Source organism: Pholis gunnellus (genome assembly GCF_910591455.1).
Source record: "Pholis gunnellus genome assembly, chromosome: 17".
In the NCBI taxonomy this organism is placed as follows: domain Eukaryota; kingdom Metazoa; phylum Chordata; class Actinopteri; order Perciformes; family Pholidae; genus Pholis; species Pholis gunnellus.
In genome coordinates this window covers 15,191,713-15,211,782 of record NC_136544.1, presented here as the reverse complement: position 1 = coordinate 15,211,782, position 20,070 = coordinate 15,191,713, and the positions used below count along the sequence as shown (strand labels likewise).

General features: G+C 43.4%; 1 protein-coding gene across 1 annotated transcript in view; it reads right to left on the bottom strand.

Annotated features, from left to right (window-relative positions):
* Nucleotides 1–20,070, bottom strand: part of cacna1aa (calcium channel, voltage-dependent, P/Q type, alpha 1A subunit, a) — a gene marked incomplete at both ends in the record, with an annotated part of 69,185 nt that overhangs the window by 28,714 nt on the left and 20,401 nt on the right. Inside the window, 23 exons of the mRNA XM_079176766.1 lie at nt 2,820–2,926; nt 3,084–3,143; nt 3,431–3,560; nt 3,877–4,012; nt 4,124–4,467; nt 4,611–5,236; nt 5,426–5,591; nt 6,436–6,486; nt 9,035–9,141; nt 9,304–9,371; nt 9,658–9,775; nt 10,202–10,274; nt 10,556–10,687; nt 10,783–10,895; nt 11,056–11,168; nt 11,698–11,904; nt 12,587–12,670; nt 12,795–12,839; nt 13,469–13,584; nt 13,739–13,842; nt 15,313–15,500; nt 16,032–16,184; nt 16,848–16,939. Of these exons, the coding sequence (XP_079032892.1) occupies nt 2,820–2,926; nt 3,084–3,143; nt 3,431–3,560; nt 3,877–4,012; nt 4,124–4,467; nt 4,611–5,236; nt 5,426–5,591; nt 6,436–6,486; nt 9,035–9,141; nt 9,304–9,371; nt 9,658–9,775; nt 10,202–10,274; nt 10,556–10,687; nt 10,783–10,895; nt 11,056–11,168; nt 11,698–11,904; nt 12,587–12,670; nt 12,795–12,839; nt 13,469–13,584; nt 13,739–13,842; nt 15,313–15,500; nt 16,032–16,184; nt 16,848–16,939 (3,333 nt within the window). The remainder of the gene's footprint in view (nt 1–2,819; nt 2,927–3,083; nt 3,144–3,430; nt 3,561–3,876; nt 4,013–4,123; nt 4,468–4,610; nt 5,237–5,425; nt 5,592–6,435; nt 6,487–9,034; nt 9,142–9,303; nt 9,372–9,657; nt 9,776–10,201; nt 10,275–10,555; nt 10,688–10,782; nt 10,896–11,055; nt 11,169–11,697; nt 11,905–12,586; nt 12,671–12,794; nt 12,840–13,468; nt 13,585–13,738; nt 13,843–15,312; nt 15,501–16,031; nt 16,185–16,847; nt 16,940–20,070) is intronic.

Here is a 20,070-nt window from a genome sequence, read left to right as displayed (position 1 = left end):
CATACATCTATTTATTAGTCCATAGTTAACATTTCCCTAGGAAGTATAGACTTAGTCAGAGAGAGAGAGGAAATATAGACCCACACATAAATATGTAGCAGACAGAGGTTAGACAACACGGAGTTAAGGACAGAAGCACACAGATATATATACATATATATAGAAAAAACAGAAACACATACACAACTAGAAATTAGGGGGAAGAGAGTTAACAAACACACAAAAGTGATTCAGAGAGAAAGGCTGGAGCAAAAGCCAGTCTTACAGATGGGGCACCACCATTAGAACCCTGGAGCACCTGCCAAGTTCATATTTCTCTAAAAAGGACAAACAAGTTGTCATGTCCATGCTGGCCTGCAATCACTACCATAGTACTACTGCGCAAAGGCAAAGTATTTGTTCAAATGTTCGTTTCTTCAGCTGAAGACACATTAAAATCTTCAAAGTGTGTAGGCTACTCCGTATCCCCACAATTAGCTGCAAAACCATTGTGCATGGATTCCATAGGACATGGAATACATACAAATAAAATCCAATGACAAAGCAGAATATTATAGGACTTAATGTATAATTATGTAATGGATACTGCTTGCCGCAAGCTACAGTGCAGAGAGCCATTGTTTGTTTCCCTGAATACCCAGTGGGGAGCTGTAACACTGAATTTTGCCTGATAAAAATGAGATCAAAAGATACATTTTCCCAACTTCATAAGTCTGTGGGATCTTTCCTTCCTAATATTCCTTGTTGACCTGAAAGTATGTTGGATGTTGGTATGAATCGTGAAAGAGGTGAAAGGATGGACAAAGAGCAAAGGAGGACGGGGAGATAATTATAAACAGGGACGGCCAGGTATTCTGCTCAAGTCTTCTTTGGCTGTGAGGAAGAACTTAAGGCTTTACTGCAGTTCGGCGTCCACATATTTAAGGTGATTTGAAAGCTGAGTGATCTGGACCAAACTCCAGACCGATGGAAAAACAGGAGCACTGAGGGGACAATGTTGGAGCATATCATGCCGAGAAAAATCATTCATCAGTTCATTTTGATACACATGGATATGGAGACCTTGCGTTTTTATGGATGCAGATCATCATCATTTCAATTCACTTCCACTAAAATTTGACAATATATAGTTGGATTAATGAAAACAGTCATATGGCCTCAAGTATCTCAAATTTAGCAAATGCATCATCCCGATGATGACATTTCTGTCCCCCCATCCAAATCCATTAACTTCAGTCACCCAACACAAGAGGAGGTTTGATGCCATATGATATGAATGCCGACAGAGCAACCGGTCTAACTGGATTCACAGTCATGATAATTTACTGTAGCCATTAACATTCAACTACAAGAAACATTCATTTTGTGTTGATTTTGGTGGCCTCTGTGGATAAAAGCAGTAGTGTTTTCACAAAATTAAAACTGCATTTCCCATGAGCGCCACCGCCTTAAGTCTTGATCTTGAATAAAGAAGCAACTTCATTCTAACACTATTTTTTTCATTTTCAAACACAGCTCAACGACAAACTACTGTCGTCTGCCTGGTGCATGTTGGGTATCATGCTCATAGTCACAGAAGGCTTTTGCTTTGCTCGACAAACGCAGCTAACCGTAGCTACGTTCAACTAATGTTAGCCAAAGAGTTAGCTAGCTTTGTTTTAGCCACCAACATAAATTCATATATTGATGTAATACCATGTCTCGCAATGTATTTCATAAATAAAATACACACAAGTATGTAGATCATATAGAGGTATCGGTATAACATTGAGACTGTTTCATGACCAGTCAAAAACTCCTTGGGGTAACTTTAACATTTACTATTTTCAGCTCCGCATCACCAATGCATCCATAAGAGGGAAGTACACATGGTCACTTACTTGCACATCGAACATGTGGAAGGATCAACGCAACTAGCAAATCTTTTTCTCCTTTTTCTCTTTTCAGAAAGAAAAAGAATCACAACCTTATATTTCTGCAGATGACCTGTGAGTATTTGTGTCGGAGGTCAGCATTATCATTGTCAACTTATCACACCAAATGTCTTCAAACTACAGCAATATCACATTACATTTAACGTTGACTGCAGTCCTAAAGGTCTGCTCCCCCTTCATATTCTCCCCACCGATGCATGACAGCAAATTCTAGAACCCACAATTCATGCTTTGTACCCAGTATCGTGCTCATGAAGTAAGCCCTAACGTACCCCAGATATGCAAATTGAACTGCATTGTTATCCTCACAGTCATGCAGATTAATTAGGGTTTAAAGTACCTGCTTGGCCGTGGAGAAAGGTGCGGAGATTTTTGAGAGCCAGCTCAGCATGACCTGGCCAGCCTTCACATAGGGCTTTTAACTCAAGAACTCCCTGGGCACTAAAGGGTTACAGGTGCAAAGGGTGGTCCTCACCTCTCACGGGGGTAGAAGAGGCGGATAGGAAGGGGATGCTGGGATACTATTTTTTTTTTTAACATGTTTGGGGCGTATGGGGTTGGTGGAGGGGCTTAGAAATGGCATGACTGTAGAGTTGAATGAGAGATAAAAAGCAGAATAAAATGGCCAACTATAGAGGATTGGCCATTTGTAAGCATAGGTAAGAAAAAGTCTAGTAGAGGAGGGGACAGGAGACAAGAGAATATAGAAATACTGAGAGAAAGAGAGAAAACGTGCGAGAGAGTATGAAAGAAAGAACAGAAATGATGGATGAATAAAGAATAAGAGGTGAGGCTGTACTCCAAGGTGCCAGTGAGGCAGTAGATAGGCAGAAGGGAAGGTGGAGCAAGGAGGGAAGAGAGGAGGACAGCAGGAGGGAGACTTACGTGAAGGCGAAGGCCACCAGAGCACCACTAACCACTATAAAGTCAAGGATGTTCCATAAGTCCCGGAAATAAGAGCCCTGGTGCAAGACGAGCCCCAGATCCACCATCTAAAGGAGCAAGAAGAGAACCTGATTATGAGATGTGAACCCCTGGGTGTGGATGTGCAATTGCGCCTCGAAGAGCAATGAAAAGCGTCCAATCATCATTCGGGCTGGGCTTCTCAATACCTCTGGAGGAAGTCGTTGATCGTGCACATTGCCTTACCTTTATCAGCATCTCAAACGTGAATACTCCCGTGAAGACATAGTCGAAATAACGTAGAACCTGGACAAAGAGACAGAAGGAATGATTTGCTGCTGCACCCAGCTAGTGGAAAAGATTGACAGGGTGGATATGCAACAACATGATGATTTCAGTTGCTGACCAAAAATGTGACATTAAAGTGTGATATATTTTAAGTGTTGATGGTATTTTAGTCTTATGTGACACTTTTGATCCAGCTTCACACATGGCTGGAGTGACACTACAAAGACAAACAGCATGTTAAATAAAAATAATAGCAGCATGTTGAACAAAGTCATCGGTACGTAAACGTGTGTTCACGTTCTTACGTTGTTGCGAGGGGATTCGGGCCAGACCGGGTCTTCAGCTGCCAGGGCAATACTGCTCATGGCAATGACCAACAGGATACACATCTCAAAATATCGCAGGGTGCAGATGTAGTGACACGCCCGCCGAAACCTATAGGAGAACACAAAGACAGATTGTTTCTTCTTCTCTTGCATCAGTGCTGTGCAGACCATTATATCTTTGTGAGTATCATGTATTTGCTTTTTAACTGTAAGAGTACTCTGCATATGTATGCTGGTGTTTGGGTGTGTGCACATGCAAGCTGTGCTGCAGCTGTGACTCAATAGTAGATTGATTTTTCATCCACAAAAAAAACAAAAAAATGTTGGGTGAATACCTCAAGAATTCATTCCTGTGTGTCAGCCTGTGTTGATTAATATAGTGTAGGTGAGTGTGGGTGCAAGCTATTCGTAACAATCCAACTTACGGGTTGGTTGTGGACAGGATGAACATGGAGCTGAAGGGAGGCATGGGCCTGGGTCCGCCTTCACCTCCCTTCTCGTCATCGTCGTCGTCCTTATCCTCCTTTGCTGGCAAAGGCTCTGTGTTGGCATTCTTATTGACTGGATCAAAGAGGGAGAGAGAAAAAAAGGAGCGAAGATGAGATGAGTAAATTGTGAAAGAGGGGAATACAAGATAATAGAAGGAAAACTACACATTAACGTTGCACTTACTCTGCAGTATGGCATTGGTGGATGGAAAGATTGGCATGTCTAAAGCTGTGTAGTCAGGGTGGGGCAGCCTGATGACGCTGTTGGTACGGTGATGGGCAATGCTCCCGTAGCTATCTAATGTGACCAAACTCCCATGAGTGCCACTGTTGGCGAGATGGAGGGCAGACCCGAAGCCCGGGGCCACAATGTGGTGGGCAACTGGATTAGGGGGACCGTCGCCGGGTGAGCCAGAGACCAGTTTGGTATTCATGAGGTTGTCCATATCCTCACTGTACTGGCTGTCCTGCCTGGAGAGGCTCTTTTGAATGGGCCGTGTAGTAGAGAGATTCGGGGCACTGCAATCCCTAGAAATAGGGAGCAAAGAGAAAGCCAACAAAAAGAAAGTTAAGATGGAGCAAGGAGAAAAAAGAAGGGAAAGGTAGAGATTATATCCAGAGAAAGGTGTGACATTGTTACAATTATCTACAGACGTGTGCAGTGGACATACTTCCTTCTGTGCTGGCACATCCTCCTCCCCTCGCCCTCAGTTTGGTTGCCATGGCGATTTCTTCTCGGCCTCCTCTCACTGCCATCCCCAGCGCCCTCCTGCTCTCCTCCTTCTCCCCCTCCGTCAACTCCTTTGTTCTTGTGTCTCCCTGTTTTTCCGGCTCCTCCCCCGCCATCCTCGCCGTCTTCGGCACTTTTTCGGTGCGATCTGGGCTTCCTGTGCTCCGACTGCCCGCCCCCTCGACTGCCACTGCAGGTGTGGTGATGCCGCCTGGAGGGCCTCTCCTCCGAGCCGGGCCCGGGAATCACCGTGGCGTCCAATCGGACGTGAGAGCTGTGGTGGTGGTGCTCGCCTTTGCGACTCCGCCTGCTCTCTGTGGACTCGCCCCGGTCCAAGGGAGGCCGGGCCGGAGCCGAGCCTCCTCCGCCACCACCTTGGCCGCTGTGCTCGTGGAGGCGCGTCTGTCTGTGGAGCTCATCGGCGGGATGGTGCTGGCTGAAGCAGAGGTCCGAGTTGTTTGCGGTGGTCTTGTTGGTGTTGTTGTTGCGGTTCTCGTGGGGGTCAACCACCAACGGTCGATCGAGGTGGGTCTTCATGTCTGGACGGATCTGACGCGAGTAGTTCACCTGCAAGGAGAGGGAAGGGTAGAGAGGCGGAGATTAAAGACAAGTCATTTTAATCTACCATCAACAAATAATGTCCTAGAGACCACCAGGCAAGCAACATGTTAACAGAAGTCATCATCATCATCATTCCCGTCACTTGTGTACACTGATAGCACAAGTCTAGGGGGCTTTGTTGGCCTTGTCCTTTACATTGTTTTGCTCCTCCCTCCCTGTCCTTGCCTTCCAGCGTTCGTCAGCGTCCAGCTCGTTATAGAGGGCCTCGCGGCTGGACACCAGCGTCTGCCTCCTCAGCTCCTTGGTGCGTTGTTCCCACACCGACTTGTTGATCCCCTTGTTGTTCTTCTGCTGCTCCTTGCTGCAAAAATGAAGCAGGGTGGACGGGGAGGAAGTGATTGACAGAATCAAAGGCCTGTTTAAAGACATGTACTGCACTGAGAATACACACACAAAGACATGAGAGTGATGTGAAAACTAACACCAAAATATAAGTACATAAAATAGCCAGGACATGAAAACACACTGGGGGGGCCACAGACATTTAAAGGGTCATTTGGCTGGATAGAACGAGGCAGCTCAACAAAACTAAGTGTTGGGTGTCTACACAGTTTGCCAAAGCACCGGGCAGGGCAGCCCTACTTTGGTAAACCATGTATGGACACACAATAGAAGATAACACTGAGGCAAGGTCAGAATATGTTGTAATAATCTACAACTAACCTACACAAACTAAAGTAGAAACAGTTTAATCAACCGGTTTTATGCACCCCAAAATCCCCACCAAGCTAAATTGAATAGATGGCAAAGTCACAATGATCACGAGAACCTGTTATTGGTTCCAGGGACTACGTCGTGTTTAGATCTACTTGATAGAGAAACACCAGAAAACTGTCAGTGACCACGTTCCTTACCCTCCAAAACGTCTGCCAGTAAATAACTTCCTTTTCTGTCAAGACCCAAAGTCAACCACAGTAAAGCAACAGGCGCACTGCGAGGTGAAGGCAACAGAAAATGTACTTTTAAAAATAAGCCAACACAAATAACAACTAAAGAAAGTCAGGTATGTACTTCATAGAAAAGTTGGGGGACAAAGGGGACAAGGAAAGGAGGCTTTTTTTCTAAAACACAAAAGAAAGCAGGGGATGGTTTTAAAGTCAATAAACAGAAAGGATTCAGAAATGAATAAACAAATAAATAAATACCAGTCCAGAAAGGGGTCGGTAGCGTTGTGACACTCACTGTGTACTTTGTTGCTGAGGAGGGAAACAGCTGGTGAGTGAGATGACACGAAAGAACAGAAGGAGGATTTCATTCCAAAATGGGCTATCCATCTATCATTTATAAAACAGCCGGCTCACCCCAGCGTGCTATTCTAATAAAATGTGCTTTAAAAACTGAATTACAACTAAAATAAGTTCGCTATATTTCTGAGATATTGAGCATTTTGGAATGCAACCCTTCACACACAAACATACACAGGCAAAACACATGCACACAGACATTCACACACACACACACACACACACACACACACTCACCTCTGCAGTTTGTTTCAACTGTGAATCTAGAACAATCCCATTTGTTTTTGTTCGCTGTCTTCCTTTCTTCAATCTTCAAAATTGCATTTCTCTTGCATCATTCACTTATCCTGCATGCCAACTGCCGCTCTGTCCTGATCAGTCTTTCCGTCTTTTACCATATCTATCTGAACTCCTAGCATTATCTCTGATGTTCCTATTTGTCTGCACAATACCTTTAATGTTGAAATCTATATCTGAATGTTTCTTTGTTTTTCCAGTTCATGTCCAGTCACTGTGGTGCAATGTACTCATACCGGTAGCCTTTGCTGATGATAATAAACCCTTCAAAGGGTTACACAAAGTTAACTAACGAGAACATTGTTATGCTTTGCTAAATCAAAAAACTATTCTAAATGGAAAAGCTAGTTTAGCATAATTTTAAGACTGTTATCTCAAGCTGCAGTGCATAAACTCCTTCCAGCCTTTTAGACTCAAATCAGTAACGTGATAAAAAGTAACTGTTACTGTATTCCTGCAATCTGTTTAGATTGTATGGATGTTTAATGGTGCACTGTGCTGTCATTCTGAGAGTACTTGTTCGACTTATGTTGCCTTACAACTGTTTTCCGAGGGTTTTAAGTAGCTTGTGTGGCAGCCTCCTCCTGCATCTACCATAGAATATCTTCTTAAGAGATTATTCATGCCCCACTGATGTCCCCATGTTCAAAATCCTGCTTGGAAAAACAAGGACTTTCTCCACTGGAATGTCTTTCCTTTTTTATATTTCATGAATGAGGGAATTGGATTCACACTGATACAGGAAAATGGAATGCACTCTGCATCCCTACATCGCTAGGACTGTGATAACACACACATTTGAACAGTTAGCCAAAATCTAATTTAAGACTCTATCGACTCTATTCTAGCATCTTAGCTTTTAAAGAACAAAATGATTGAAACAACCTTAGTAAGCTGCTGGATTCTGATTCAGTTGGTTTTCAAACTAATCCCACACACACACTTTCTCGCTCTTACACACAGACACACACACACACGCATATACATGTGCATTGTATTGACAGGTAGATATTTAACCTCAGTAGGACTCCCAGGTAACGTTTACTGCTACACAGACACAAATGCTCACAGCACAGTGACGTACAATACATACAGGAACAAGAAACAGTGTGATTAACGCAATGATGAACACGTTATGACTATGTTTAACTCCTGGGCATGTCTGCTTATTGCATCTGGGTGTAATAATATGTGTGTGATATGAAGTGGGCAAAGGCTGCTGTATCAAAGCTGTAAAGGTCAGAACCGTGCGTACGTGTTGTGCGTGTGGTATTTCTAAGCAGACGTGGGCTCCCCTGTTGTGCTTTTTTCAGGACAGACCACAGAGTGGTGTGTGTGTGTGTGTGAGTGTGTGTGTGTCTCTGTGAGTGTGAGTGTGTGAACTTTACCAGTAGAGAAAGGAAAGACCCCTGTGTATACAGAGAAAAGAGATCAAAGACTCTGACTCTCCTGACCAGAGGAGGGCTGGCCCGGATCAATCCAACACTGGCTAGTGTGTGTGGGGTGTGTGTGTGTGTGTGTGTGTGTGTGTGTTTGTGTTTTAGTATGCACAAAAGAGTGAGACAGAGTAAAAGAAAAAAAAAGAAGAAAAGATAGGGAGAACTTGACAGAAAGAGGGCGTAAGAAGGGGGCATGCATGTTTTAGTTTATCACAAAATGTGCTGTTGTCAGATTCAAAACATTGCTCCAACTGTTCATGTTTAACTACGGATGGAAGAAACTGAAAGATCCTCGATTGAAAGCATTTTAACACATTTTAAATAAAATAATTGTTCCTGTTCTGATGAAAAATGTTTGTTCCATTTTAAACAAAAATAGAAAAAAAAGAATCTTTTTGGATGAGGGTAATTTAGTCAACTATTTGCAGCAGTGACAACACAATCCTTGTAAGCGACATCAAGAAGTGTGCTTTTGGTCGGTATTTGAAGTGGGCCAAATTCTATGTGGCTTACTGTACATACACTTTGAGACTGAGGTTTATAATCCTTCTCCTCATTCCAAAAGGTCTTTGCGTTAGCGCAGTACACTGTGCCTTTCTCCAAAAAAAATGCTGAATCTTGCATACGTGCTTGACTTGTAGTTGCTGAATGAGTTGCTTTAAAGATGTGCAAATGTTACGCCCTAAATTTCCTGCCTGACGTGAAAGTGTCTTAAAATGGACACAAAAAAGGAGAGTGTGACAGTAATAGAGACAGCAACTCACGCTGCAATGGAAAGGTTGGCAGCAGACAGCGGGCTGACTTCAGCCACCTCCTTGGCTTTCTGCAGGGCGACCTTCTTACTGGCAGCCTCCTCTTCCTCCTGTTCATCCTGCAGACAGATTAGGAAGAAAATCAAAAGCAAGAGATGAATGAGGTGGGTGTGAAGGACGCAGAAATAATTTGTGGAGGAGAGGAGCATAACTCCATTGATTCTTAGCCTTCAGAAAATACATGGTACAGAGATTTTAAATACAATTGGACTGGAGTGTACCTTGGTCAGTTCCTGTGCGTTGGCTAAATTATCCACAGCGATGGCCAAGAACACATTCAGCAGAGTGTCTGATCACAGAGTTAAAGGGAATCCAGCATGTAGGAGTTTGCTCGTGCATGTTTATGCATCATGCAATTATTTGGATTACAGAATGAGCTTTTTTTTAAAGAAAAAGTACAGAAAAGTATCAATATCTGTGTAAATACATATGCACCTGAATTTGCATTGATGTGTATTCAGTCTAAAGTCAGTGACTGAACAATAATGTAAAGCATAACTGCAATTGTCTTCATACATATATATGTGTGAATGCGTTGAATGCTTTTTTTTTGCATTTTCACGGTTAAGGGATACAGTTGCCAAAAAGTGTGAGGACAATGAAGAAGACACTGAAGGCCATGCCCTTGTTGACTCCGCCCTGAGACTTGATGCCATCGTACATCACCATGTTCCAGTCCTCGCCAGTCAGGATCTAGCACACACACACACACACACACACACACAGGCACAAAAACACACACATATGAGTAGTCAGACGAGGCCATATTCACTCCAAGGACATGTAGTTACTTCATTTTATGATTAGGGTTAGAACACACACACAATATTCATTCATCTAAAATGCTGCAGTCAAAACACACAGTCACCCTCAGACACATACACACCTTTACCACGTAGGCAAGCTTTAGCACAATTAGGTTTTTGACTAATCACATTTAAGAATTCTAAAGTAGCATGCTATAATTTTATCTCACTTCCTCGTGTGTAAATCCTCTTTAGTCATTAAACCGTTTGGTCCTAATCCAACCCCCGTCTTCTCCTACCACTGCGCTCCCCCTCCCTCCCTCCACCAGCATCTCCCTCCCTTCCCCCCCTTTACATCGTCTCCTCTGCTCACCTGGAACACTGTCATTATTGCTGCGGGGAAGGTATCGAAGTTGGTTGGAGGAGTGCCAGTTTCAAAATTAAACCTAGCAGGGGGGAAAAAAAATCAAATGGGTGAGAGAGATGAAAAACAACAGTGTGAGGGCAAAGAAAAACAGAAGCATCGTACGAGCAGAACAAATGTTTTTTACTTAAAAAGTACTCCAAAAATGAATTAACCAAACTAGCAAATAACAGACACCAATGTCTTATATTAAATATCAAACGTAAACTATCAAAAAGGAAGGAGAGGAGTAGAGAGAGAGAGAGAGAGAGAGAGAGAGAGAGAGAGAGAGAGAAGGCAAGGTGAAAGGAAAACAGCACTGACTGTCCTCCGAAGAGCTGCATGCCCAGCAGGGCAAAGACAACTATGAAGAGGAAGAGCAGGAAGAGCAAGCTGATGATGGACTTCATGGAGTTGAGCAGAGAGACGACGAGGTTACGCAAAGATGCCCAGTACCTGGAAGAAAATAGACAGAAAGTGTGTGCTTAATTGAGAGAAACCTTATGTCCATTATATGAAATACTATATAAACTATAATACAGTTGACTCACTTGGTGACTTTGAAAATCCTCAATAACCTGAGAGCTCGTAGCACACTGATGCCAAACGACGTGCCCGGCTGGATGATGGACCACAGCACTTCAAATATGCTACCACATATCACCTAACACAAATACAAGCATATGCAACAATGTGCTTATTCATCACAATGAGCCGTGCAAACATCAGCAGATCAACACGGTGTTTAGTGTGTGCACATGTGTGCACCTGCTCACGAGTTTGTGCTTATGTGTGCTTTATGTGCATATTTGTGTGGGACTCACGATGCAGTCGAAGCAGTTGAAGGAGGAGGTGAGGTAGGCCTGTTTGCCCAGGCCGTACATCTTCACCATCATCTCTGTCAAGAATATCCCCAGGAAGATTAATTCAGCAAAATCTACATGAAGGGAAGAAGCCAAGAAAAGAGGAGGAGGAGGAGAAAGAAGAGGAGGAAGAGGAAGAAGGGCAGTGTTTTGTTTAAGCATACATTTCAAATATAAAACAGTTTTTGTTTTGTTGCCTACGCTACACCATTTAGGTGAAGTAACTATGGGTATATGATGCTTGTATAAAATATATTTATTTATTTATTTCAATGCATCTTCTTGTTTCCACGTTTTTTTAATTGGCTTATTTGCATTTTTTGAAATTTCAATTATGTTATTCCCATTTGCGTGTGTCTGTTTGTGTACATATAATGTAGGCCTTTGTATTTAAAAAAAATAAACGAGAGAGAAACAGCCAGAATATGTGCTTGGGGAAGACAGTGTGTGTTTGGATGTGCTTGCGTTAACTGCTTGGGTCAGCTCTTTCACGGATTTAGTCACATTTACTTCAGAATTTGCTCACCCACTCCCTTCCAGTAATCTGTGATGAGAGTATTTGTGCAGATAATCGCTGCATGTATCCCCCTCCCTCCTACTCACATAGAAAATCGGACAGCGGGTCTGGCTGGTCGTAGTGCACCACAGCCACACACATGGTGTTCAGGCCCACCAAACACAGCACGGTCCAGTAGAAGGCCTGGGACTTAACAACGTGTCGGATAAGGAAGCGTAGCCGTCGCTCCCGCCGCTTGAAATCTGATCCTTCGAGCTTGGAGCTCTTCAAGCTGGCACGGGCAAACGGTGACCCTGAAAGGATAAACAAGGCAAATGGTTCAATGCTAGCTGAACAGTGAAGTGATTACTGGTGTGGTGGCATAATTATGTAGCATTAGCCTCTTGGAAAATCAAAAATGTACACAGTGTACAAATCAATCTGCTTCCCTGATTTGTGACTTAGACACAGTAAGAGGTACAATGAATTACACAACAGACTCTACTTGAGCACATTCAGTAATTACGACCCGGTGGTTTCGTAATAAGTAGAAGAGTATGGGGAATAAACAGGGTGAATGTAATTTAGGAATAACAGCTTCAACCTGGATTCACCTGATCAGTCTGCTCATGAGAAGAGCAGGTGAGTATAACATCACTTCCAATAAACTCCTCGCAGCTATTGAAGAAATCTCTCCCAAAATAATAACCTTTTTGCTTGTTGGAATATCCCCCTTTATATACTGTATATACGGTTGAGTACAGTTATTATCGAGATGGAGGGATGAGGGGGGAGGTTGCGTAAAGGGGGAAAGGATAACACGAGAAGAGAAATGCAGAGCAGCAGAGGAGAGGAGAGGAGAGGAGAGGAGAGGAGGGTCAGGTAATGCTGATATGCAAGATAAGATAGCATCTGTACGTACCTGTGGTTTGCCTTTGAGTGTGTGTGTGTGTGTGTGCGTGTGTGTGAGAGAGAGACAGAGGGTATGTATCTTACCTACTGCCAGATCTCCCTCCCCTTCCTCTGGGTTTAGAAGCTCAGCTTTACTCTTATGGTTCTTTGTGGCTCTTCTACGGGAGCCTGTTAATAGGAAAAAACAAAAAACAAACATGCGTTTAATCGAGAACACAGTGCTGATATGTTAAATGTATTAATATCATTTTTAGAAATCACCATCACGTATTCACAAACAAAAGATTCATACCATCATATTCATTTTCATTGTCATCATCCGCCAAGATGACCTCTTCTACAAAACACATATGAAAAAGGAAATGTTAATATGCCACATTTAATAACTATCTATCAATCTTTACTTATCTTCAATTACCATTTCTCGTTTTATTTTGAACTGGAAACAAAGTGTCTGGCCTGCACCTGTGCTTGCTACTCATCCCTCCCTCTTTTGTATTTCAGCTTCCTGGTTTTTATGTAGATTGTCTTTTTTTAAGAAGATCAAAGGTCTGTGCTTTTTATCTGCCCCTTTGTCTGCTCCTTCCAACATTATCGTCTCTACATCTTAGCTGCCCTCAGCAGATGAGTCAGAATAAAAAGAAAAGAGAGATAAAGAGAACTACGGACAACAGTGAGCCTTCTCTATGCGAGCGTCAAACAAGTGTCTTTAATCCTTGCCACAGCAATGTAACTCAAATAAAGTCTTATATTCAACTAAGGTATTGGCTGTAATTCAAGTTTATATTACATTGTGAAGAGAGCTAAACCTATATTATAAACTTGCCTGCTTCATTATTTAATTGTTTGATCGTGATATAAGGCGCCAATGTGTTCAAACTGCAGTACTGCACTACAAAGCTCACATGTTATTGTTGTATATGTCTGTGTGAAAAGTGAACCACACATGCAGTATATTGTACATACCAGCTTTGCAGATCCACTCCAAATAACCATTGAGTTCCCTCTCAATCTGCTGCTGTCTTCTGAGCTTCAGGAACTCACTTCTGTTCTCCACACGCTCTCTCTCTTTGGCAAACTCCCTGCAGGGACACACACACACACACACACACACACACACACACATTTAGATACATGTAGCTACCTTGCATTTTTAGTGTGACATATATGCAATCAAGTACAAACACCCTCTCTCTCACACACACACACAACACACACACACACACACACACTTACCCTGACAATACACCCAGCACCAGGTTGAGCATGAAGAAGGAGCCAATGATGATGAGGGGGATGAAGTACATCCAGTTCCATGCACTCCCTGAGGCATCGTTGCTCTGGAAACACACACACACACACACACACACATGCACGATAATCAGACAAAGCAATAAATGTTTTGCTCTGGGAAATTATTCACAACTCATAATGACCCAACATTTGATCGACCGGGACATTAGACATTCTTTGGCGCAGGTAGAACGGGTACAGCTGCATCAATATATATATATATATATTTATATTTCGGTCCGTTTTGTGCTGAAAGTTAAAGGTTTGTTAGCCGTCTCGGCAGCCGTGCACAAAATAAATTACAAGTGCCATTTATTATGCCTGCTGGTCAAATTAAAGTGCATTTATTAGCATCAGGGTACTGCACACATGGTATGCATCTTACTTTCAAAGCAATACTGTAATAATAAAAAAAACATCTGAGTGAACAGGTTAGAAAATTGCCTCAAAGTCATCATTAAATGTCCAGACAGCGCAGCTATTAAAATAAATGGAGGTCAGTGCACTCAAAAGTGCTGTCCACCGCTGTTGGAAATATAAACAACAGCAGGGCTGACATGATTTTGCTTTAAGTCATCTCAATAAGTAAATGCATATCTGCCACTCTATTTAGCTGCTCAGTGCAGAGTAAATAATGTATACCAAACGCTTTGGTCCCTCCCTCTCCGTCTCTTCCATCCCGCTGTCCAGACTCCATTTTCTTTATTCACTCTTTATTGTTTTCTCCTTTTTGCGTCCTTCTTTGGGAGCCATTTCTCCTGCTTTCCCCTCCTTCTTTCATACATTTTGATGTTCGTTCATTATTTCCTTCATTCCTCTTTACCTTGATTCCTTCCATTTTTGGTGCAATATTTCCATCCTTTCTCACCTTACACTGTTTTTTTTTATTTGAACCTTTCCCCCCTCCAGACCCCCTCTTCTCTTTCCCACTTTGCGCTCTACTTCTCAAAGCCTCCCCTGTCTAACGTCCCCCTGTCTCCCCCCCCCCCATCTTTCCTTCTTCCTGCGTGTAAGCCGGCATTGCTGCTGTGTACCCGATGAACCGCCGACCCTTTTTTCTACCATTAAACTTTTATCGCTCCCCTCCCCAGCAGCTGCAAGAATAACTTGGGCTGAACAGGCCTTTTTAAATATAGAGCAGCAACGGGAAGGAGGGACACAGGGAGAGAGACCACAGAGTGAGAGGGGAAGAGAGGAAGGAAGGGAACGGAGGGAGGAAATAGAGCTGAGAGAAAGAGAAACGAAGCGGGAAGAATAAGATAGGTAGAGGAGATGGGGAGAGAGACGACTACAGTACACTCAAAGACCCTAATCTCCCTCTGGTCTCCTAGCAACCGTTGCCACTGACAGCGGGAAACTATTCAGTTGTGGGTATGAGTGATGACACTGTTCAAGACCTGGTACCCATTGTACGGGCAGACTCAGTGCGTACGGGTGGAAATCACAGGACGTTTTAACACTTGAATTTAGTGTTTTTGATATCCATGTTTTTCAGATATCGTGTCAGCAGTACATACATAGTAGAGCAGGTCGGTCCAGCCCTCCATGGTGATACACTGGAAGACGGTGAGGATAGCAAACAGGATGTTGTCAAACTGTGTGATGCCGTAGTTTGGTCCCAGCCAGTACTGTCTGCACATGGTGCCCTCTGGACACAGCCGGGACGGAGGCTCCGTCCCGCATGGAAACTCTTCTCGGATCTCACCTGAACACGGATGAAAGTGGGGAGGTGTTTCAGAACAATGGGCGGGGCGTATGCAAATATACCGGTAGTTTTGCGAGAATAGTGAGTACTCTCCATCGGGCTCAAAATAGGATTTTGCCCCTTACTTTCTGGAATATGTGAAGGAACGGGCAACAAAAAAAGTTAGAGGGGACCTAAAATAGTCATGACACAATAAAATAGGCTAACCTGCTAGAATCACATTTGAGATTCATCATTATTGCTCCATAGACCAACAAACAACACGTTTTCAACCGTTTATTATCTAAACTCCATACAGGGTAAAGGAGCAAAGCTTGCAGAAATGACCAATGAATTAGACTACATCTCTTGAAAGTGCCTTTTCCGTCACAATTTAACGCCAAAGACTGTTTTGTTGAGGTAAATTTCTTCTAACTTTTGCACAGTGAGTATTCAAAGTCTGCCTCAACTGGAGCAGGTCTTCATTGTGGCAAACAGCTGGAGAAGTACAGCTAGCACTACACACACACACACACAAACACACTCGTTTACCTGTGTGATTGTCAAAGCAGGTTGTGTGGAATTTGCCCATGTAGAACTCCAGGCCGATGATGGCGAACATGAGGATGGCAAAGAAAAGCAGCAGGCCAATCTGCAGCAGAGGAATCATGGCCTTCATGATGGATTTGAGCACCACCTGTAAGCCTGGAGGACACCGTGTTCAGAACATTATTATCCATCATCAATTTCAATGCTTTTTTTTTGAACAATTAGAATCATTTGCAGAGATCTGAAAGGCAGAGAAGTGCCACTTGCTCCTTCCTCCATCTTTGTATTTAGCAGTTAAACCTGTGATCACACAATATAGTTAGCATATGCTACAAATTGAGTTGAGGTAAAATCAACACTACACCTGAGTTTTCCAACAAACAAAGGGTCTCAAATGCAACACGTTTAGTTTCATGTGAACTGTAGTTGTGTGGAAACCCATCACACTTTGTAAAAGGTATATATATATATATATCACATCACATGTTGGAATGGAACTCTAATTTGGTTTTCACAGGAAGCTCGGCGACTCTTATGATGAGTAAGCCTGGGTTTGCCTGTTCAGCCTTGTAGTGGAGTCCAGGCTATTAATAACACTGCAGTGGTGCTGGAACACGACTGCCGCTATAACGTTTAAAAAAGGAGCGGAGAAGAACCACTTTTGTTGGAACACTTTGGGTGCATTATGCAGCAACAACACAGAAGCTGCATAACACCTTGACACAAGACGCTTCTCCGTGCTATTTTCATCCTCCAATCAAATCTGAAAGGTGTCTGCATAGAAAGAAATGTAATTTAATAAACTACGTTTTGACTTACTGGGAATACCGGACACCAGTTTGAGGGGCCTCAATACTCGCACAGCCCTGAGGGTCCGCAAGTCGAAATCTGAACCCACAGTGGACAGGATCCTAAAGGGAGAGAGAATAAAAGCACAAAAGTCTGCAAAGGGCAATCAATATTTAAGCGAGTCAAGCTTGTCACTGTCAGTCAGCCACATACGCTTTTAGAAACACACACACACACTTCAACAGCCCCCATGCCAGGTCATTACAAGCTACTGGGTGAGCACTGTAGTTAAATCCTCTAAGAGCTGAGCTGATCAATAGAGCTGACAAGTGAAGTCGGACAGAGAAGTGTATCAGGACGAGGGATGGGCTGAAGGGACAGTGTTTTGTAACCGGACGGGACGGCAAATATAAAATGAAAAAAGGAGAGATGAAGTGATGGGGGAGGAGAGGGAAGGTGGGGGGGACAAAGAGGGAGGTTAGAAGAGAGAGAAAGTCAGAGACATGGGGAGACAGAGCGAGCGAGCGAGCGAGCGAGAGAGAGAGAGAGAGAGAGAGAGAGAGAGAGAGAGAGAGAGAGAGAGAGAGAGAGAGAGAGAGAGAGAGAGGGAGGCAAAGAGGGAGCGGGAGCACTGGCAGATGGTGAAAAGCAGAGATGCTGACTCGCTCATTTCGACCTCTTTTTATTCTTGGTGCGTTTAAAATGTCTCTCTCCGAGCCGTCGCCAGACTACAGAGTCAACGTGATGCGATGTGTGTTACAGCTCCTGTATCACCGCTCATCGTCTGGATACAGACTTGTAAACAGCATGTGTGTGTGTGTGTGTGTGTGTGTTCTTCAAATGGTTAAGATGTTCCTTTGTGCCGCCAGACTTCCAGTCAGTTCCCTCGTCTGACGCACACTGTGAATCATCCTTCTTCCTACTTCTCTCTCTCTCTCTCTCTTTCGGTCTCTCTGACACATTTCCACTTCCCTCTGTTTCACTAAGAGGCCCAGTGACACAGCAGAGCCTTAATCACAGCCTGCTTTGCTTGGAAACCTATAAAAATGGCAAGAAGGGGAAAGTATCACCGACCCAGGATCTATGGGTGAATGCTGTATTGAATTACCAGGAAGCCCCCCCCCAACCCCCAGCCCTGTAGGCTGGGGTCCTTGTAATGACATTGTGTGGTATCAAATGCCTCATCAGAGGCTGACTTGTAACTGAGAGGTCCCTGGTTTGGTCACGAGGCTAAACTGTGCTTCAGCTGTGTGTGTGTGTGTGTGTGTGTGTGTGTGTGTGTGTGTGTGTGTGTGTGTGTGTGTGTGTGTGTGTGTGTGTGTGGTCAATAAGTGATGGCAAACCTGGCCTTTGGCAACTCACATGTACATGTGTAAGGTATATAGGAGCCAATGAGTTATTAAAATATGGCAAATATATGTTTGAGATAATCTAGGAACAGTGTCTCCATTACAAAAAAGTTAAATATAGTGTAGTATATATACACAATCAATTGTTTAAGTGATTCACATAATGCTATGCAAAATACTTTGCCTGTACTGCCATTTTGAGGTTCTTTGAGTTACACATTGTTGTATTTTTTTAGGGAGGGGGGGTCAGAGTGCGGGCTCAGCTACACAACATCACCCACAAAGCAGGTAAGGATTTAGTGTTTTGCTCAAGAGGACATATTAGCCTCGAAGACGCTTGCAACACGGAACACTGCACCAATGCAATAGAGCATGGCAATAGAAGGGGGAGAGGCAGGAGAGACACGCCGAGTATTGCACAAGGGGAGAGAAGATGCAACAAATAGAAAGGAGTAATGATAGAGTAACAATCTGTTTAGACAGGGAGATCCGTGGGGAATGATAATTAATATGATGGCGAGTAAGCCTTGATGTTCAAAATGTGGCGACAGTATTAAGCCTAAAGCGTCATGTTACACTCTGTATGGAGGTGTATGTGTGGAGGAAGACTTTAATGCTGCTGACAGAGGGGAAGCATCTCACTGTGTGCAGACACACACACACACACACACACACACACACACACACACACACACACACACACACACACACACACACACACACACACACACACACACACACACACACACACACACACACGTTTCGTGTCGTGTACATCTGCATTATTGGGAATGCAAGACAGAAGCCATCTGAGAAACATGATTTCGACGCAATTACACATTTTCTTGTAATCTCCATCACGGTGGTGATATCAAAAGCACTGATAATGACGAGGAGGACAATGACGATAATAATACGGAGTTCAGTTTACGCCGTCACAAAACGGTGTCAGGCCGATGAGGCAGTTCCTCATTCACACCGTCTCCACGGTTACTGGGCCCTTTCTCATTCATAAGTGTTTCCATGGCAACAGGGACCTCGGCTCATTGATAGAATCTCTGTATCACCTTGGTAACAGGGCCAAGGGAGGAGCCTGATTGATTTTTTATTTTTTTTCCCCCCCTGCCTCTCTTCTCTCTATAATGTAAATGCAACTCACACAAACAAACAAACACACACACACACACACGCATGCAGAAATAGACACATCGATGACAAAAGCACACACACACATCTGCACGACACACAGGCGCTGGTTGGAGATCAAACGTATTGAGTGAGCATAATGTTATTCACATATGCACACTAGAAAGTAGGTCATTGGGAATAACCAGTGGGAAAATATTTATTTCTTAACAGGGACATGGACGCTATACCTAGACACATATATATTATATGCATATTATAAACTTCAACTAAATACACACACACACAGGTAAACACACCTGCACTGTACGCAGAGGAACACAGTCACATTAAGCCATATTGCTATTACACAATCTCCCCACTGATCCGTTCTCATGGGACACCGACACATTATACAAACACCATCTTTTTTTGCCCCGCTCTCTCCGCCCTGCTTTCCTGCTGACTTCAGCTAAAATGTGGCCAATTATATCTGTCCACATCAGTGACCAAGTTGCTTCATCTATTCTCCATCTCTCAATTTTCTTGTCTCCCTGCTTTTCCTATATTGCCGCGATGCAACTATTTTGTACATATTCAGAGTATCAATATCCCACGATTAATTCTAATCACATTCCATTTAATATCACGAAACATCGAAGAAAATGTAAGGTGAAGAAAATGTCACACACTCAGCTTCAAGGTAGAGCCTCAATACTGTCATATACGGTGTTAAATGATCTGAATGTGACTGCTGTTCTTCACAATCTCCTCAAAAC